Source organism: Panicum virgatum, chromosome 5N, assembly GCF_016808335.1.
Source record: "Panicum virgatum strain AP13 chromosome 5N, P.virgatum_v5, whole genome shotgun sequence".
In the NCBI taxonomy this organism is placed as follows: domain Eukaryota; kingdom Viridiplantae; phylum Streptophyta; class Magnoliopsida; order Poales; family Poaceae; genus Panicum; species Panicum virgatum.
In genome coordinates, this window is record NC_053149.1 from 67,819,734 (window position 1) to 67,840,230 (window position 20,497).

General features: G+C 43.2%; 1 protein-coding gene across 4 annotated transcripts; it reads right to left on the minus strand.

Annotated features, from left to right (window-relative positions):
* Nucleotides 1-342: 342 nt before the first annotated feature.
* On the minus strand, nt 343-10,414 carry LOC120676231 (endoribonuclease Dicer homolog 3a-like). 4 transcript variants are annotated; one of them, XM_039957462.1, is made up of 26 exons: nt 10,213-10,414; nt 9,822-9,927; nt 9,545-9,725; nt 9,359-9,472; nt 8,427-8,561; nt 8,243-8,312; nt 7,705-7,769; nt 7,416-7,547; nt 7,171-7,323; nt 6,850-7,027; nt 6,628-6,733; nt 6,350-6,542; nt 6,090-6,250; nt 5,761-5,979; nt 5,342-5,610; nt 4,935-5,206; nt 4,352-4,848; nt 4,171-4,268; nt 3,773-3,975; nt 3,467-3,676; nt 2,883-3,356; nt 2,501-2,782; nt 1,509-1,835; nt 1,241-1,421; nt 975-1,086; nt 343-901 (listed from the first exon to the last, which is right to left on the minus strand). In XM_039957462.1, exons 1-26 carry the CDS (start codon nt 10,397-10,399, stop codon nt 691-693), a joined length of 5,136 nt encoding a protein of 1,711 aa, XP_039813396.1. In that variant the 5' UTR covers nt 10,400-10,414; the 3' UTR covers nt 343-690. The 4 variants fall into 4 exon arrangements, with proteins under 4 accessions (XP_039813396.1, XP_039813398.1, XP_039813399.1 ...); XM_039957464.1 differs by having other exon boundaries at nt 9,822-10,022; nt 10,213-10,369; XM_039957465.1 differs by lacking the exon at nt 10,213-10,414 and adding an exon at nt 10,143-10,164.
* Between the last annotated feature and the right edge of the window lie 10,083 nt (nt 10,415-20,497).

Sequence of the window (20,497 nt, forward strand, 5' to 3'; positions counted from 1 at the left end):
TAGGCCCATATTTGCTTTAGGCCCGACTCTAAATTCGCCATATTCAAGCCCCTAAAAAGAGAAACCGGAGCAAATGCGGAACAAGAATTGAATTTTAATCAAATTTACTTTCTCCACGTTTTGGGTGACTGGTCGTTTTTCATCTCTGAGATATCACGATGCCAAAGGTGATCAACCGCATTATAACTTCTGACTACAGAAGAAAAAAAATTGCTCATAAACTTCCTTCGCGAACCTATTTATTTGCTGGCTTGCTAAGTTAGTAGTATTGCAAATTCAAGTGAATAAAACCTGTGTGTAGCATTGCAGAGCAAGGAAAAATACATAGGATTGAGTATCATCGGAAGATAAGCGCTCCAATCAAGATTAGCATGTAACCATATCATTTCACCTCATAAAATTTCGAATCTGGAAACCGAGATGATGCTTATAATACTACGAATTGCATATGGACACACATCACGGCGGACAGAGGACACAGTTATCCCCTCGGGTGCCCACAGAGGACATGTCTGAATCCACACGGACACAACAGAAGCCAGCAGCCCAGCACTACATTATTTTTCTACACCGACGAGGGCGCGGGAGGGCAACTGGTTTGGTAGTACTATATTATTCCAATGTGGCCAAGCGAATAATCACCGTAGCATTATATCTTTTCACAACTAAACCACGAACTTGTGGGGCTCATCATACTTCTTGGACTTGGAATCTACCTCGCCGCTGTAGCTCATAGAGCATGAGCAGCGCAGCAGAATCCTGTGAGCTCTTCTTATCGGGGCGTCCATCTCCTGTAAGGCTGATGACATCGCCATTTGGTATGTGCAATGTTATTGTCGAAGCGAATGCGAACCCTTGAGGCACAACCTTTTGTGAGGAACCACCAGAGGAGGGGCACACACTGATATTGTCAAAAAAAAATTAGATATTTATTTACACAAGCTAACAACAAATCCAATGTGAAACAGTGGCACCTTGGTTCGACTTTCACAGATTCAAATGTAGGCATTGGCCACTGTAACTTTTTACATGACTCGTACAATGATATACGAGGTCCTCCTTTACTCAACTTAACCTTCACAACCACTGCACAAGATAAGATGCATGATGAGTTCTTGTGAACAATATAAGTGATATGCAAAGGTGAGGTCCCAATGGATATAGGATAACAAACAAAACAAATCAAAACACATATAAGTGATATACAGTTCAAAAAAAAAACTAAGACTAGAACACATACATGCTTTATCAAAAACAGAGCAGGGAGCAGTACTTGACATGGTTAGGTCCTTTTGCTTTGGTGGTGCTATATTCTGTGTGCCCATAGCATCAAGCAAGTTCTTGTTATGTTTTGGACTACCAGATTTCTTTTCAGATTGTTCTGTTCTGCTGGCATTCTTTGGAATCACAAGGCCTTTTTCCTGCAAACAAGAATAGATGTTGAGCTACTGAGTCCCTAACCCAGTCAGATGAAGTACCAAAAGAATGGAACATAAAGGAAAGGATACCTCCAGATCCCTGAGCAATAAGGAAGCTGCATGTGCTTTTGCATCTACTTTGTTCTTCCCACGACCTTGCCTCACAAGAAGCAAGTCCTTGAGTTGTAGATTAAGAGTAGCCATTATGTTGTCTTCTCGATTTTCGCATTTAATTCCTAAAAAGTACCCACTCTTGTCACACCACTCATGAAGTTCTCTGAACGGGGGTAACTCCAGATTCTCAGGTGTGACAATTGGGGAAAGAAGAGGTTTGAAAACCCTCCAAACTACATCCAAATCAAATTTGGTGTCTATAAGAATTGCACCTGCAATACTTTCTACAATATCGCCTAGAACCTGTGTAAAAGAAGACAAAGTGAAATGTACATAAGAACAATGTTTCAACCAAGGTTTTAGAAATAGTGTTTCAACAGTGTCCTGGGCTAGACCAAAAATCAGGATTACTGGTTGGCAAACTGCCTACCATTCATGTTTCGAGATTTCAACAATTCACAATTTGAAACTACATAAAAAGCAAGCAGAACAAGATATTATGAAGCCTAACAGACTGTGAAGAATACTAATAAATAAGCGCCAAATTGTTATGGACGCATATGTGGGCCAGACTTATCAGCGGCAGCGTCGCAAGAAGAAGGAAGCAGCAGCGCCGGCGTCGTCAGCAGAAAATCAGGCTTAGTCGGTTTAGCGTTTGTTAAGTTGTTTAGATTTGGTTGTTGGGGTTTGGCAGTATATAAGCCATCCCGAGTAGAAGGATAGGCAGGCAAGAATTGAGCAACGATCTCCTTGACGCAAGGGGATCTTGCTCAAGCTGCCCTCTGTACTTCGTCATTTTCCATCTAATAAAGCTGTCATCGTTGAGTCCCTATCACAAATGCTATTAATAAATAATGTGTCAATATGCTGCTCCTAAATGAAAGCACATGCGATTGATGTGGTCAGGAATTTGATCAGTTCATTATAAACTATCATAAGCAGAGGGACAGAGAGGGATTGGAACATACTTTTGGCCCCCTAGATGATCCACTGGATGAAAGGTTGGTTCTGTGCATGGATGAGCCTTCCAGACTACTCACATATTCAGTGATTTGGTCTTGGAGAAGCCCAGAAGAATGCTGGAGAAAGTGGTGGAGATTATGCCTTACTGCAACTTGAGCAAAATTTTCATTATTTACTGATGCAGACCGTAAATCTGTCAGCTCCCCCTCATCGGTGTCTTTATGACTAAGGAAAAGGTGCTGCGTTAGTAAAATATCCAAGACTGCATCGCCAAGGAACTCCAAGCGCTGAAAGTAAGATGTCTCCCATTAGAAAAATAGAATAAAAACCATGTAATAATCAAATATGTCAAAGTAGCTAATTAACGTTCAAGACTATTGACCATACCTGGTAGCAGTATGTTGCTCCTGATTCTTGCTGTGAGGGGTGGGTGAGAGCCTCTATCAGCAAACCTTTCACCGAAAAAACATAGTTTATTTTTGCTTCAAGCAATTCAATTACATCAACTTTCGGAAGATAATTGCGCACAGAAGCATTCAACATGGCTTTCACAATCAGGTCTTCCTCAAATTCAATCTCAATCTGCAACCATTTGAGAACAGAAAAGGCTGCTCTTAATCCGCCTCCCACATAATATGCCCCAATTAAAGCCTCGACACAATCAGAGATGGTTTTGGAACATATCCATCTGTGTCCCTTGTCACACGCCTTGCCTATAATTATAGATTTGTCATCAACCCTATGAATATCCTCAGTTATAACCTCAGAGTTTACTGGGCATTCACAAGGACAGGGCCAGATGGACAGCTGTCCTGGTGCACACCATCTACGAGGATCAAATGCAGCATCACGTATGTAAGTCTGTGGATGACATTCCACCAATAACAGAGTTAGCTAAAAATAGTGTTCAAGCTCATTTTGAGGCAAAATGCAGCGTTTTGTAATATTGCCAATTATGAGATGCAAATTACCTGTATATTGCGTTCAATACCAAACCTATGAAGTGTTGCATTACATATAATTTCTTGCCTTCTGGACGATAACTGCCCCTCATGCTTATTAGGAAATCTGAGGAAGAGATCGGAACTCACAGCATACTTAAGTACAGAGTCCCCCAGTAACTCTAAACGCTCCATAGAGAAGTCCTCGCAGCATCTAAGGGTTGTAAGAGCTTCCAGAATCTGAGGAAGTGTAGGGAATTTGATCACAACATTTTAAGGAAATAACAGGATACCATATACAGAAATAAGGAACATGTATTAAGCACAATCTCATACCAGGAAGCTTGATATATCAGATCCTGTGTATGCAATTTCACTTCTTAGTTGGCTGGCTAGCATTAGTGACTCAATGCGATACATCAGAGACGGAAACAAATAGAATACTCTCAAAACATCAGCAGGTAAATCAATAGGAATCAGCAGCTCTGGAGGCATGTGAACAAGGCTATTGGCCCTATTTTTGTTTTCCACATGGTTGCCTACAAAAAAAGCAATAATAAAGCATAAACAATTTGTATCTTTGTAGGAAATTTTCATCTTGTTACAGTTAAAAAGCAAATAGTATCCATGGAATAGCATAGTTTAATTAAATTGATTATATACCAATCGTAGTCAAAAGTAAAATGAACAGAGATGCTTAAAAGAAATTTAACACGTTATGCTTAGTAGCCGACCTTCATCTCTGATCTTTGATGAAAGAAGGTTGTGAGGATTATGAGTGGGTTTCAACACTAGCAATGGCTGTGAGGGATGACAAAGAAGTATGCTGTACCTGCAAATGAAGTTTGTTAGCTAAGTATGGGTTAATTTTGTCTACTTGAATGAGTATATTAATATGAAAAAGATTTAGCATACTTCTTCAGAAAATATTCTGCAAATGTCCGAAATTTTGCTTCTTTCTTATCAGAAGCACCATCAAATGTGCTATTAGCACATAAATCAGCTACATCAAGAGCAGTATACATCTTCCCTGTGTGAACTGCTAGGACTACCATATTTCTAAGATCATCAACCTTACATGACTTGTTGGCCAAATGAATGAGATCTCCACCATTAATTTTAGGATTAAGCTTATAGATCAGGTTCTGTTGGTCCTTCGAATAAATGCTCCTCATAAGTCCAACAGTTGTAGCCGCTACATCAATCACATTCCAGTTAATGAAAACACTTTTATGAGAATCCGGAGCAGGATCCACAGGTAAAAGCAAATACATATTTGCATTGTCCCAAAGGAATGTATCATCTTTCTTGAGAATAAACTCCCTTGGGGTTTTGGATGCTTTTGATCCAGTGAACAGTTTTCCAAACAAACCATTAAAGAGAAGTGCTTGAAATAGTTTTGCTTTTTCCATCTAAGAGAAAAGGGAAAGGAATCTTTCAGGTAAGAAGAAATTAATCTGAAGCAAGGTAAATAAATGATATATGGACTTGACCAGACCTGCTGAGCATCCAACTCAAGAGGTCCATGTGGAGAAACTGAAGCCTTTACCATCTTGTCATGCAAATATAGATCAATATCCAAAGTGGCTGCTTCTTTTGCTATATTTGCATCAATTAACAGGACAAAGTCAGAGTATTTCTGGCCAACTTGATCACAAATGAAATTCAACTTGTAGCCTTGAAGCTTAGTAACACTTCTATCTGAAGCCCAAGAGCCAGACATAGAAAGAACCTTGGTTGTACCATGCAGCTCTTTCCGTTTGGTTGTACCTTTGAGAATGCCCGTTGTTAGCGATAATGATTGTTTCTTTCAGTTTCAGTAAATAAGTAAAAATTATAAAATCAGCTCCAGTGTGCACACCAATTACAAACAAGTGTGTGATAGAAATATCTTTAGGACTTTACCTAAACCTGAACCGGATGAGCAGATACTAGCTTTGCTCAAATTTTCTAATGGTGTCTCTTCAGCCAATGGAGAAAGGTGGTCATCAAGTGCTCCCAGCTGATGCAGCCTCTTACATGCATCAAGGCAAACAAGCTGCTTTGCTTTCTGCATGCTTCTTGCTTTTGGACCTACTAAAAGCTGAAACATGGCACTAGATGGTAATGTTACTGTGCACTCATAACCATCACCATAATGGGTGAACTGAAACGTGGGTCTTGGGGTGTAGTACCTTCAACATGAGCAAGAAAGTCAAAAAAATTGGGTTAGAATCTTACACAGGAAAAGAAAAAAAAAACACCAAACAAAAACTTTGTATGGCAGATTTTTTTTTGAATGTATAGCCATGTATAACAATAAAATTGAAACGTAGTCACCATACTTGTCTTTTGGAAGTTTGTCACAATACTGGTAGAGAACACTGATGCTGGAATCAGTAGTTATTTTGGCTCCTGTTGTGCTTATATGGTATTCATTTATTTCTTCTGTGGGAAAGAAACTGGGGTGTGAATCTTCAGGCTCTCGGTTTGAAGCAATCTCGGCCATCGATGTCTTACTTTTCATAAGGGCAGATATTAAGTCATTTTGTTTCACATTTCCCCTGCACAGAATAATGACATTATGGCTTCTTGTAATCATTTCATTGTCATGGCAATCATTGTACCACCACAAGTATAAGTAGTCCAGGCAATTATATAGATTAGGGTTTACTGTTCAATCATTAGTATGTACTGAGAGTCCTTCTGTCGGGCTCGTCCTCGTGACTGCACATAGCTGCGGGTAGTCTTTGGCAAATCAAATCGTATTACACACGAGCAGTCTGGGACATGGATACCCTCTTCTGCAACATCTGTAGTAAATAGTAAGTTGACCTACATTTTATTTCAGGAGGGGAAGAATAAACAATGTCAGATCATGAGAACAATGTTTCAGTTTACTCAAATGTTGACACTCGACCAGATATTAAATACCTTTCCAGAGCGGAACGAATCGAGTGTGTCTTTTTGCTCTTTAGGGGTCAGTGCATCCACAGAAGAACTCCCACCAGTTAGAAAAGAGATTCTGAAATATGCGAGTCGGGCGATTTTCTTCATAGTACGCTCAATGACTCTGGCAGTAATCTTTCGATCCACAAAAATAAGGCATCGGACATTATCAAAGTCACTGTTAGACACAGACATATGCCATGTCAGTGTAACTGCACATTGTTGGAAATGAGCAGGTAGAGTTAATAAAAATATCACTTCACCTGAAAGAGAGAAATACTTGGATGAGCTCATGGAGCTTCGGTGAAATATAGCCCCCTTTTATTGCTTCCACATATCCACTCTCTGAGTTCAAAAGTGCATCAATTCCTGAAATATCAGGGAATCAATGTCGATGCATCATACACAATATAGGATGTTGCAATGCTACACTACACCTTATCAATTAGTACTGCATTGAATTAGTTTTCTCTAAGTAGTCGCACCTTGTTGCTGTTGGAGGCGTTTATCAATTATACTCAACACTTCCTCAAAGAACTTCATATGAATCATTGAATTTGCAAACAAGCCTGATCCATTTGCATCACTTTGCTGATCGGTGGCGTCACCGCCTCCCTTCAGCCAACCCTTTCTGTGACCCCTTTCAATGCAAATTTTAGTAGCCTATACGAGAAAGATAAGCCAAATAAATGCCATGGAGCTCTACAAATAAATGAATGAAAACATAAAAGGAAAAGCCCAAAAAGATAACAGCCGAAAGGAAAAAAGGGCAAACATTAATATCTCAAAACCAATCTAATTAATACCTCACTCGCACAAAGAAGACCGACATCTTCAAGACAATAGCAAATCTTTGCTAAAGAATTAGAGAGACGCCTCCGTGATTCCTTTGTTATTTGATCAGCATCTTTGTATTGGTTGGTCAGTCTACAATGCAATTCCGCTATCAGCACATCGTACTGCACAGATAAAAAGATTGATTTTAGATGTTAATCTTAAAAACTTTGGTAAGGACTTCATCAACAGAGCAAGGAATTAAAGATTATCAAACCTTGAAATACAAAATTCCTAGTTCTGCACTTAAATCTTCAAAAGAAACAGTTCTTGGCTCATAGTATCTATTCACTTCTTTTGCCGAAGGAATGCAAAGTTCAATCTCTTCTCTATCCACCACGGTGTGTATCTGCAAATAGGAGCATGTTATTACAATGGCAAATTGGATATATCTCACCTAAAAAAGATCTAAATAGTAGCATACAATTACACAGTTTTCATCTTCTAGCTTGAAAAAAAGAAAAGAAAAGTTCAGACAAGAGGGAGGGAGGGGGGGGGGGGGGGACCTTGGAATCTAAAATATTTTCCAATTCAGAGAGCTGATTTTCACAGTCTAAATCAGAAGAGATGCCTGTACAAATGAGAAAGTAGAATGGAAAAATGTCAGCAAATATTTGCAAAAGGGAAGATGGAATCCATGCTATGGAACAGACAAAATTACAGGAATATCGACAGTATATGGTGGAAGCACATTCAAGGATTATATCCTTGGAATTTCTCTATGAATATCTAGTTACTTCACTTGATGTTTTCAGATTTTATTATGTGATCAAAATGCCATCATTTGTGATGTTTTGGTTAATTGCTAATGTATAGTTCATCAAGTAAGGCCAAGTCCCCACCAACATCATCATCACATTTCTCAAATCTCAACAATGTTATTACATGACAGCATGATTCAATTCAGTAATTGTCAGCTCAAATTCCATTTCTGACACAAAGTTCATTAGTTCAGCCATTTCAGATGTTAGTTAACAAACCAGGGAATCTCGTGATGTCTGAAACATATAAAGAACATTATATACTTTTATCATTGATACTTGCCTTTCCTTTTAACAGGTGATGCTGTCATACCAAACACGTTTGGCTTATGCTCAGATCTGTGATAGAACTCCTGTTCAAAAGGTAAAGATGATAGAAATTACTAATTAATTAAAAAGGGACAAGACAAAAAGAAAGTGTTTCTTAACTCTGTAAGTATAACGAAAAAGTGGTCTTCCCAGAATACCTTCATTATCCTTGTATAAGGGTGGTTACCAGTTGCATGATGGCATTCATCAAATATCATGAGACTAACCATGTCTAAGATCAAGAAAGCTTGGCGTAAAGCATCTAGCAGCACCTGTGGTGTCATGACCACAACCTGTAATTTTTCTAAGTGAATGTCAAGTAAGTAACAGGAGCATCTCTAGTTACAAACCAGGATTCTGCAACTTTGCTGCAGAAATTTACTTTGATGTTTAATCTAGAAACAATTCCCCATTATCAATTTACCACATTGATTGAAGGTGACATGGCGGAAGATCAAGGTTGGAAATAGCGGGCTATGAAGTTTAGCGGTAACCTTCTCTAAAAGCTATAGAATAGCTATAGCGGGCTATAGCGAAAACTAAATCATTTAGCGGAATAATAAAATAATAAATAATCTCATACAAATTATAAGTATCGTTGGTCTAACACCTAAAATTTGAGTCTAACACGTCTCTTAACTACCCAACAGTACCCAATTGACATTTAGCGCTATTAAGTCTCACAAAAACCTATTTAGCAGACATTTAGTATGGCTAAATCTCATAAAACCTTCTTTAGCGGATATAGCGGACAAATATTGTATAGCGTAGCGGTAGATCTCCTAAAAAGCTATTAGCGGGCTATAGCGAGGCTATAGCGGGCTATTTTCAACCATGCGGAAGATTGAGTAATCATATCTTAACAAGGGAAAACAATTAAGAGTGAATACACACAAAAAAATGTATGGGTCAAAATCACAGGCGAAGATAAGAAAAGCTTCAATATGCATATAAGTGGGAATCATTATATCATCTGGTAGAGTGCCAAAAAGTTGAGAGGATCATTTCCTTTACAACCAACAAGAAATCAATAAGACTTGGGGCGCGGGCGTGGGGGGGGGGGGGGGGGGGGGGGGGGGTTCAAACTTGCCTGAAATTTTGAAAGTTGCTCTTCCCATCTGTGAGCCTTCCATTGATCAACACCCTTCGCACCATGATAGTGCTCCACCTCAAAATCAGTGTAGCTCTTAATCACCTCAAATTGCTGTTACAGAAAATATCAGCGCAAATATTTTCATTTCAGTTAGAACCATCAGCGGACAGCCTGTGGTACCACCTGTGTGACGAGTTGAACTGTTGGCGCAAGGAATATGATGATCTTTTGGTCATTATTTGTTCTGCTGATCATCCCAAAATGCTTGATGAGCATGACAGCAATCATTGTCTTCCCAGCTCCTGTGTCAAGCATCGCAATTGTGTTCCGACGTGTTGCAACCTCATAAAGATCAAGCTGGTACCTGACCAATTTCAACATCACAAGCACAATCACCATATGATACTCTATTCTCCTGAACGTATATAATAGCGTAATAGCTTTGACAAATTTGCAGAACCTTCTGGGGGTGAAATCCTGACACTCCCTCTTCTGCAGTTTATGCATGCCTGCTTCATCTTCTTGAAGTAATGATTCGGATGGCCTCTTCAAAGGATTCATGTCCACTACCATGCAACAATCAACAGAAATCCATCACTTAAAAGCCTCACAGGGGCGGACCCAGTATTAGGACATGGGTGTACACATGTACACCCAATAACTGTTGCAAAAAGATCGAATGTAGCATGTAAAATCATGGTCAGATCCGAAAACAAACACCACTGTTGCAAAAAGATCGAATTTAGTAGGTAAAATCATGGTCAGATCCGAAAACAAATACCTTACGTTAGGGATTTGGGTGTTTGATTTCGTGCAGCGGGATGGGAAGGGAAGGGAATAGGCAGGCATACCCTTGTCGGATGTTCGTAGGTTGCTGCCGCACCAGCTGGACTCGAGCTGCAGCTGGGCAGGGGAGCGTGGAGGACTGGAGGGCGCCGCACGGGCCGACAGCGTCGAGAGCGGCGGCTCGGGTAGCAAGGGAGGGGATGGAATATCGGGCAATCGATCGTTTGGAGATAGAATCCAAACTGCATACATGATGACTCAGCCACAAACTTTTACATATTTAAACTCTCTTTTTTGGGAAATTTTACGTATTCAAACTCTATCAGCACACACCAATGTGATGTGCCTGTGTATTACTTTCTTTTTTTTCCTTTCTAAACCTTTTTTTACATTTTGGTACCTAGTATTCCCTTTCTTTTTTTTCAGTCTTTTTGTTTACCTTTCTTTCTTGTGTTTCCGAGTTGTTCTTTTGATAAATACTTTCTAAAAAATATGCTAAAAAGTTGTATCAAAAAGTTATATTTTTTTACACACATATGCCCAACTTATGCATCGAATTTGTGTGAGAAATTTTCTTAATTACATTTACAAGGAATTATGTTCAAAATTATTCTTTAGTAAGCAAGCTGAAAAAAGTTATGAGTAAAAGTTTTACATTCCGTGAAAGTTATGCTAAAAACTTATTAGGCTATAAAAATTTGATTGGAAAAGTTATGGATAAAAGTTATGCATATTATAAAAGATGTGCTGAGAAATTATCATCTGAGAGTTATGCTGAAAAATATTATGTGATAGTTATCTTGAACAAGTTATACACGTATATAAGATATAACTTACTGAAAATAGAAAATCATGGAAAAAAACTCCTCATGAAAGGAACGCCACATGCTGTCTGAAATCAAGCACTCGTAACCCTCCAGACGGGCGCGCCGATTAGCAGGGCCGAAGACGTATGGAAGCAGAACTGCGCGGGCGTGAAAAAAATCTGACAAGCCAGAAAGGGAATGTCATTGGTGACGTCGGAAATCGATAGTTGAGGAACAAAGTGAGGCCAAGGGCAACCCCTTGAGCGACTGAAGGGCGAGCCCCGTTGAGGCGGACGGACACTAAGATGGAGCCGGAACATGAACAGAGAAAGTTGTGAGTGTAGTGTTAGGAACGAGCCCGGGGTTGCTCTCGCAAAAAGACTGTACACAAGAAAGCTAGAAAGCCCAATTCCAAGCAAGCAACCTATGGACTATGGAGGTGAGGAAGAGCTCATTGTAACGGGTTACACCGACGCTATCTTTCAAACTAACAAAGATGATTCAAAGTCCCAATCAGGTTGCGTGTTCACAATAAATGGTGGTGCTGTTAGCTGGAAGAGTTCCAAACAGGAGACGGTGGCCGATTCTACAACAGAAACCGAGTACATCGCAGCTTCGGAAGCTGCAAAGGAAGGTGTTTGGATAAGGAAGTTTCTTATTGAGCTTGGTGTGTTCCCTAATACCTCTAGCCCGCTGGATCTCTATTGTGACAACAGTGGAGCCATTGCGCAAGCCAAAGAGCCAAGAAATCACTAGAAGAGTAAACATGTTATGCGGCGATTTCATCTCATTCGAGAGTTCATGGATCGGGGTGAGATCAAGATATGCAAAATATACACGGACCTGAACATTTCAGAACCGTTGACAAAATCCCTTCCACAGCCCAAGCATGAGAGGCACACAAGAGCAATGGGTATTAGATACATTCTGAATTGACTCTAGTGCAAGTGGGAGACTGTTGGAAATATGCCCTAGAGACAATCATATTTTCTTGTATTCATGATTAACAAAGTGTTCCTTAAATATCCATGGATGACAACTCGTATTAAGTAATGCTTATGTGAAGTATTTGTGAAACTCTTTACTTGTATGTATATTCTAAAATGTTCCTAGTCGAAATTCATGTGAGGACACACATGAATATTAGACTAGCACATGTATTAGTTGATTGACTACGTTTCACAAGTTATGGACATGGGGATGTCAAACTAATAATGTGGATTCATGTGAGACATGAGACAGAACTGACCCAACACGAGATGATGACTTCTCATTACACAATATGTACGCTGTGTCCTAAGACCTGAGATCGTCGTATGTACTCAAGATGTGAACCGACTTACTTATGAGCCATCAAATGCTACACCGTAACAGGGTAGTTATAAAGGTGGCTTTCGGGTCTGTCAAGAAGCATGCTGTGAGACATAGTCGGTCAAGATGTGATTTGCCCCTCTCTATAAGAGAGATATCTCTGGGCCCCTCGAGTGATTCGGATCAAGAAATGCATGGCCATGCTAGGGTTAAGAGTTAACCAAGGATTCTGAATCACAGGATGGAGAAAGAGTGGCCGGATTTAAGCTAGACCAAATATCGTGAGGCAAAGGGAACAATATGTATATGATATTGTGGCGGCTCGTCTGATATGATCTTTACGTGCGCATAGGAGTTGACATGTTTTGCTAGAGGCCACTGTCTACTATTGGGCCGAGTAAGAGTACTCGGGTCATGTCTATTCGCATGTGAGCCCATAGGATCACACACTTAAGGGAAAGAAATCTGATAAAGATGAGATCCGAATTAGACTGGACTTAGGTGCACTAATGAGTCAATTAGGCCCAAAAGGGGGCACCCAAGGTGGGGCCCAAGGCAGCCCACCTAAGGGGCTATATAAACAGAGGGGGGCGCCTAAAAATCCTAACGCTGGCTGCCGCTACAGTACCTTGAACAGTACTTCGGCACTACAGTACCGTACTACAGTAGCCGTGGGTGAATAGTGCCGCCCCTCCTGTGCGCCAAGCCCGAGGTCGCCTTCGCGGACCTGGCAGTCCGGATCGTGACGCTTCTTCCCGTATGTGTGGATACCTTGGAGGTGCCGCATTTGCTACACAAGGACGAGCCGCACGTGAGGAGGTTCACGCAACTGCACTGTCGGCTTCCATCTGCACTACACCGACGCGTTACAGAAGTTCCGCAACCGCGCGTCTAGTGGTAATCCCGTGATCTATAACTGCAGTAATCCTGGTTTATGTGGTAGAAAAATTTTGTTTTTGCTACCCTATATTCCTACAAAACCACGGCGGGACATTGTGCACGGGGCGTAACAAGCACGGGTGGTGGATGAAGAAGGTAGTGCCAATGGACAGCAACAAGAGTGTCGTATGCGGCGAGCGTGATCTATAACTCGAAGTCTGCTCTTGTCGCTTCGAGAAATGGGCGACTACCAAACTACTTGATTGCTTGTTTGTTGTGCACTTGATCAGATATGATCTAGCACGCAAAGACTCGAGGATTTAGACTGGTTCAGGCCGAAAGTGCCATACGTCCAATATGGGGGATGGTGTTCTTGCTCTATTGCTCTCGAGCCCAGGTGTTCAAAGTTCTGAGGGGAGCTTACAAACAGTATCCAGCAGTGTCGAACCTCTAGGAGTCCAACCCTTTCCTACGCGGGGGGCTCTCCCTTTTATAGTTCAAGGTGGGGCCCCCATTTATATATATCTAGCGCTGTGTCTTGGCTCCGTCTGGGAGTCCTTCGTCCTTGTCAGTCGTTGGGGCCCACTCGGTCAGTCGGGAGTGGGATGGTTTGAGTCTGGTTGGTTTTCTTGGGTAATGGGTTGTCCAAGTGTTGTCCCATCCTGGGCCAGTCGGGATAGCCTGGTCACTCGGATGGTCGCTCGGGGATCATCTCTGGTCTTATCCACCTGTGCCTATGCTACTTATCCGCAGGGCTACCTCACGTCCTCCTTGCGTAGCCCCTGCCTGTAGGACAGCACGCTCGGTGAGGGGTGCCTTACCGAGGCCAGGCAGGGCCATCCGGTCACGCTCACTAGCGTAATGGAGTGGTGTGCAGGGAAGACCATCATTACAGCATGGGAGGCGACGCCCGTTGACGCCCTCTCCCGTTGCATCACGGGGTCTGCTAGGGAAGTGTTGTCCCTCTGTCAGGGAGCCTTGTAGCCAATGTTCACGCCGCACGATAAGGGGAGTGGGTGTCGTGGAGCCTGTACGGGGACCTGGCTTGTCCGGCACGTCCATCCTGCAGGGCGGCAATCTTGGAGCGCACGGCCCGGGTCACCTGGTACGGCTCTGACCCGGGGCGCTAGGTCGGGGAGCATCCACGTGTTCCGGGCGATCGGGCTCCCGACCGTGCTGGCTTATGAAGGAAGCCGACTGCCCACGCCAGTTGGTGGGCCGCGCTGCGTCCAGCCCAAGAGACTCGTTGGGCTGTCCTTATGCGAGTCAGGCCCGTTAGGGGTCCCGGGTTTACTCCCCCGTCAGCTCTCTTCATCAATCATGGCAGCAACAGTCTCATCCATAGTAGGAAGACTCTCCTGGTGACAAAAGGCAGCTCTCCTACTCTCAAATTCAGGGTCCAGATTTTTCAGGAAGTGGGTCACTCTCCTATCCTCCACCCACTTATGGACAACCTGAGCATCTCATGGATCATACATTTGGAGAGGAGCATAGCGATCTAGCTCTTCCCACAAGTACTGAAGCTCACTAGCATATTGTTCCACTAGTCTCCCCGCATGTTTCACTGCATCTGCCTTACCCTGAATTTCCATCATCATCATCACTTTCCCCCTTCGAGAGTATATGTTACTCAAGGTCCTCCATATCTGTGATGCAGTGCGCATGGCTTCCACCCTTTTGCTAACAGTAGGAGACATGGATGCCAACAACCATGCCACTATAACCGAGTTTGTTGCGTGCCAGACTCTCCACTCAGTGCTAAGCTTATCAGCCGGCTCAACACAGGTCTCCTCCAAACAGTGTTCCACTCCCTTGCCTCCTAGAATCACACGCACTCTCCTGGACCAGCTCAAGTAATTTTTACTGCCCTCTAACTTCAAATCATTTGGCACAAGCTCCAACTTCAACTCAGGTACGCTTGTATTGGTCTTAGTACCAATCAGGCCTAGCCTCATGAGCACCAAAATCATGCTCCGCATCTCACTCATCACCTCAGACTTTGTAATTCCCCCAGATCCACCAGCAGTTGCAGCCTCTTCTTCCTTTCTCTTCGCTTCGATCTCCTCTGGACTCATCTCCACCACTACAGATTCAACGTAACCACACACGAACCACTTCCTTCCCAAAAATCAGTAGCACAACTTCAGTCTTCAACTCCACGGGTGCACCAGCCAGAACAGCCTCACGCTCGCCCTCTGTCCGCACGAACCAGCGTGCAGCAATTTTCCTTCAGCTCCACACCAGCAGCCCACGTGCAGCAGGCCACCGCAGCGCCGCTCGCCCGCTGGACGCGCACGTGCAGCTCGCCCGCTGGTCGCGCGCAGCCGCAAGCCACTAGCAGGCCGCTCGCGCACGCCGCCGCCGGCTGCCTGCACACCGGCCGCTCGCCGAGCTCCAGCCGCATCCTCACGCGCCAGCCGCCTTGCCGGAGCTTGGAACCCTAACCCTTAGCTCTGTATACCATGTTGGATTGGGAAATTTTTTTGTGGCTAGAGCTGAGCCTCTCGTGCTCCCCACTCTCTTTCATTACTTGCTATCTTATGCAATAAGGTCTTTTACATTCATTCTATTTACATCAACATGTACATGTTTGGGTTGAATCAGATTGCAAGTTACCAATTACAGGTCATTGGGATAGAAGGTGCTGCAATCACATGTCTAAATTAACAATGGAAAAGCTAGAGCACAAAAAATTATTGCGACATACAATTGGGAAAATCATCTTACATATAGGGCACCCTTAACCGCAGCACAGCAACAGAACGCTTGAGGTAGCTGACCATGCCCATACATAGGATAAATGAAAGCACCTTCTGCATTAGCAAAACTGGCCTGGTGAAACCATAAGAAAGCTGTAAAATTCTAGTACCACAGCTAAGTTCTTTTAAAATTTCCCATGTCAGAACACATATATGTCTAAGGCTAACCAAAGATGGATTAGTCAACAAGGCATCCACATAACAGAATATATGGCTTTCCAAAGGGGACAAGAAAAGGTTCGGGAAATTTGCTGACCTCCCAATAGATGCGGACGACAGAGCAATGGTCTGGATTCCATCCCTCGTCGTAATTAATTTATCACTTGGGTCGGGACCATCTTGATCATAATCAGCCATGGCAATCACATGAAGCACAACCCTGCAACACAACAACGAGCTCAGTATACACCATTCATTTCAGTCATTGCATGAGTTTTGTCATTGTCATCTCCGAACCTAACGAAGCCGTAGCCTCTGGAACAGCCCGTGTTTGCATCAATAATAACTTTAGCTCCTTTCATCACTGATCAGTATTTGCTAGAAAAAAGTTCCAGCAACATGTCATCAGTAACATCAACAGCCAAATCGCCAAATAATATCGATTGATCAGATGCAAGTTCGTAGCATTTTTCTCCCATACTATATGATGCCTAGTTCAACTTAAAAGCCCGGTCAGTTTTAGGCATTACATGACCATAAAAATTCTGTAGTGCCTTCTCCACTGATGCGTGAGAATAGAACTCTACAAAACCATAACCCTCGGAGACCCCCGAGTGTCTATTGCGAATAACTTTAACTGTCACCACCTACAGAAGCATATAAGTAGCAAAACAGCAATTAGTAATGTATGCTATAAAAGGTAACATAATGGAGGAAGTCTCTCTAAAAAAACAAAAAAAAAACAGCAGAATCTTACTTACTACCAAATTAACAAAATAAAGGTAAATTCATTCAACGTAAACAGTAGTCTTAACTGAAAATTTGACGATGTTACTGGCGCTGCTACCTTATTGGCAGAATGTCAAAAACTCAGTTGACATTTCAATCATGTGACAAATTGACAGGAAGAGCTATGACTATGCCAGCTGTTACACAATTGTGCAAATCAATGTTTGATATAGTGATAAATTTATGTAACTACTTTGGGTCACCCAAACTGCGGGAAATGGCCTGAAAGTTGGCGCCTTCATCAACTAGGCTACGAGGCTCAAAAACACGTAGCTTTATGGTCACCAAACCACACTATATATGCAAAATTACGCCGCTACGCCTATCACAACACAGCGCAAACGAATCAACGCTCAGCCGTGGGGAAAACCTAGCTGGAGGCGCGGGGAGGAGGCAGTGGCGATAGGAGAGGCAGGATAGAGGAGAGCGAGATTTTTTCCCGACGGGGCCGAGAATGTTCTGACCAATTGAGACCTGACACATGTATTATGGAGCTCGGGTTTGATTTCACTGAAACATAGGGGTCTAAGAGTAAAAAGTCGTCAGCAAAGGTCCGCTAGACGTCGGATCACGATCAAGCGACCAAAATTTTTTGGGTCGACGTGGACGGCCTGGCAGGCCGCGGTTTGCCAGCCCTTTCATATATAGAAATTTGCCCCCGGCTCAGCTACAGATGGCGGACCCGATGTCAGGTTCGCTGGTTTAGTCCAGTTGCAGTGGGAATTTAATGGGCACAGTTACCTAGATTGTGAACTAGGTATGTGTGCCAGATGAGTTTTATTACGATGAAAATCTTCTCGCATCCCATGAAACTCCTTATCTCTTCTTCCCATGTTAGCAAAATTGATGATATTTAATGCTATGAAACTCCCGTTGAGTCTGGTCTTAGGCTAAGAGCATTTTTAACATATTACTCATATCTCATATTCAAAATGTATTCTCTCTCCATTACCTGTAAGGCCCTGTTTAGTTTCAAAAAATTTCCTGCAATACCCATCACATCGAATTTTCAAACATGTGCATGGAGCATTAAATGCAGTTGAAAAATAACGAATTACACAATTTAACTATAAATGATGAGACAAATCTCTTAAACCTAATTAGTCCATGATTGAATATTAATTGTCAAATAACAACGAAAGTGATACAGTACCGAAACCCAAAAAAATCGCGAACTAAACATGGCCTTACTATTTTTATGATTCAGGTAATAGTTACTTTAGCAGACTACTAAAATGTAATAACTAAGAATAGGTAGAGGAAAACTCCCTACATTTAGGGGAGAGGGAGGTGTATTTTGGTGGTAATGGGAATTCGATGGGTAATCTACTGGAGCACCTTCATCATCAAAATATTAATTTTTTAGTATTGAGAAGAGATGGGTAATATGTGGAAATGCTCTAATGTGCATACGTGACTGTCAATTGACAATTATTTCTTACTCGAGTGGTGACATTTTACTTTTTTTTTCCCATCTTAAAGCAAGTATCTGCACATATGCAGTTAGTTTGTCACATAAAGTTCCACGTAGATTTCTGACGATACGGAGGGGGGAGAGAGAGGAAGTCAAGAGAACAAAGCAGTCTCTGTAGTACCTGACGAAATGCCGTGTCCAACTCTCCCTCTCTAATCCCCTCCAGATCTACCATCCTTGCTTCAATAATAAATCCAAAGCCCACCTCCCTCTGATTCCCCGTCATCTGAGCTTCAAATCGACCCATTCTTCAACTCAATCGGGTACCTCTTTGGGTAGGATCTACCCCAAATCCTCCAGTTATACAGCGACACCCGGCTCCCCAAGATTCCGGCGGCAGCGACACCTGCCCCTCCACCGCTCTTCGGGGCCACGCGCCGCCGGCCTGAACTGGCCAAGCTTCATCGCCTCGGCCGGTGCCATGCACCGCCCGCCGGAGCCGCCTCGCCATCATCGCCTTGGAACCACCCCCTTTTTCCGCCATGTTGTATGATATCCTTCCGTCAACCACTTTCTCCTTCCTCATCCCCGTTCTCCGTCTGCTTCTGCCGCTACCCAACATGGGCGACGGCGACCCCAACGCTCTGGTCCCCCCGGCAACGAAGCATGTCCCCCCCCCCCCCGATCCACCTCACCCGCCACCTGCGCGTGGTACCACCCCCGCCATGTTCCCTCCACCCACATCCACCACCCCTCCCGCCACGTCTCCGATCACCCACACTGTCCCTGTTGTTCCCACCCCTCACCCGCCCGAGCAAGTCAATGCCGAGCTCATCAGTTCCTTGGAGGCTCTCCAGGTGTCGGCGGCAAGAGCTGTTCCCAGTAGCAGCTGTGTTCAGCCTCCCCACAGCCTTCTATTGCTGGTAGCTGACCCAATCGGGAATGTGTCTCCTATTTCTGAAGCCGCGGCCAGAGCTGATCTCGCCAATGCCTGGAGAGGCAGAGTCAAAGACATAGACGAGGTAACAACTAATCTTTTCCTGGCCGGTTTTGATACAGAAGGTGATATGCTATCAGTCATTAGAGGCCAGCCTTGGACATTGAGGGGCCAAAATTTACTCATAGAATTGTATGTGCCCACTAGAAATAGAGATGACTATGCTTTTCAGTATATGGACGCTACCATCAGATTCTATGGCATTCCCAAATTTCTTAGAATAGAAAATAGAATCAGTGAAATCATTCAGAACATTGGTCATCCTTCTTATTGGCATAGGTTGAACCCAAGAACTTTCAATTATGATCCTTGCTATGTTGCTGTTAGAGTCAAGCTTGATGTCACTAAACCTGTGAAAGATAAAGTTATTGTGTCAGTCCCCAATTTTGGCAACATGATTGTTTGGCTCTACTTAGAAAAGATAAGAAGAATATGTACTTACTATGCCGGCTACTTCCATAATGCTGAACAATGCCCCTCCAGATCTGAAAGAATTCTGACCATGGGTGATGATCAAGGTTTTGGTTTACATGGTGCTTGGATGACTCAATGGAACCGCATTCCAATGGTGCTTGTTGATAATCAGCTCACTCGATTCCAAGGTCTGTCGTCTCCCCCGTCTCAGGCACTCAGCACTCTCAGGCAAGTGTTTGGTGGTACCCAAAGACAGGACATGGCCCACATGGCCTGCCCTGGTAGCCAAGATGCCAGGTCTGCGCGTAACACGGTAACAAGGGCAATGGAAGGCAATTCAGCACAGATGCAAGATCAGGAAGTCAATCAAAGTGTTGCGATGGCAGTTGATAACCCCCAACTCCAGGATCAGCAAGATAAGCACCCAGAACCTCAGCCCATGCAAGGTATAGTGCCTGCGTCCAATGTGCAGACTCCAAGCAATCAACTGCTCCCCCCGGTTCAGCCGCAGGCTCCTGAACCAGATCAGATGACCAAGAATGCCCTCTCCCAAGCAGTGACAACTCAGCAAACCCGATAATTGGCACAGTTAAATATACAGCAAACTCAAGTTCAGTTGCAAGTTACCACTCAGCTTGATACGGCTCCGAACCGGATTCACACGGAACAGCAACGATTGCCTCCTTCTGTTCAGGAGATTATGCCGACTCAAGTACATGACCAAATGTAGAGCTTTCCTCTCACTCTGCAACAGCCGGAACGACCGCTCCTCCAAGATGTTAGGCAAACTGACCACTCTGTAGGCTAGACCAACCGAGAGGC

Excerpts from the sequence above, each read along its gene's own strand:
- LOC120676231 (XM_039957462.1), bottom strand. The coding sequence starts at position 10,399 with ATGTATGCAGTTTGGATTCTATCTCCAAACGATCGATTGCCCGATATT. Across the intron at positions 4,849-4,934 it reads TTGAGTTGGATGCTCAGCAG|ATGGAAAAAGCAAAACTATT; the intron begins GTCTGGTCAAGT and ends CTTTTCTCTTAG. Across the intron at positions 2,783-2,882 it reads GAGCAACATACTGCTACCAG|CGCTTGGAGTTCCTTGGCGA; the intron begins GTATGGTCAATA and ends TCTTACTTTCAG.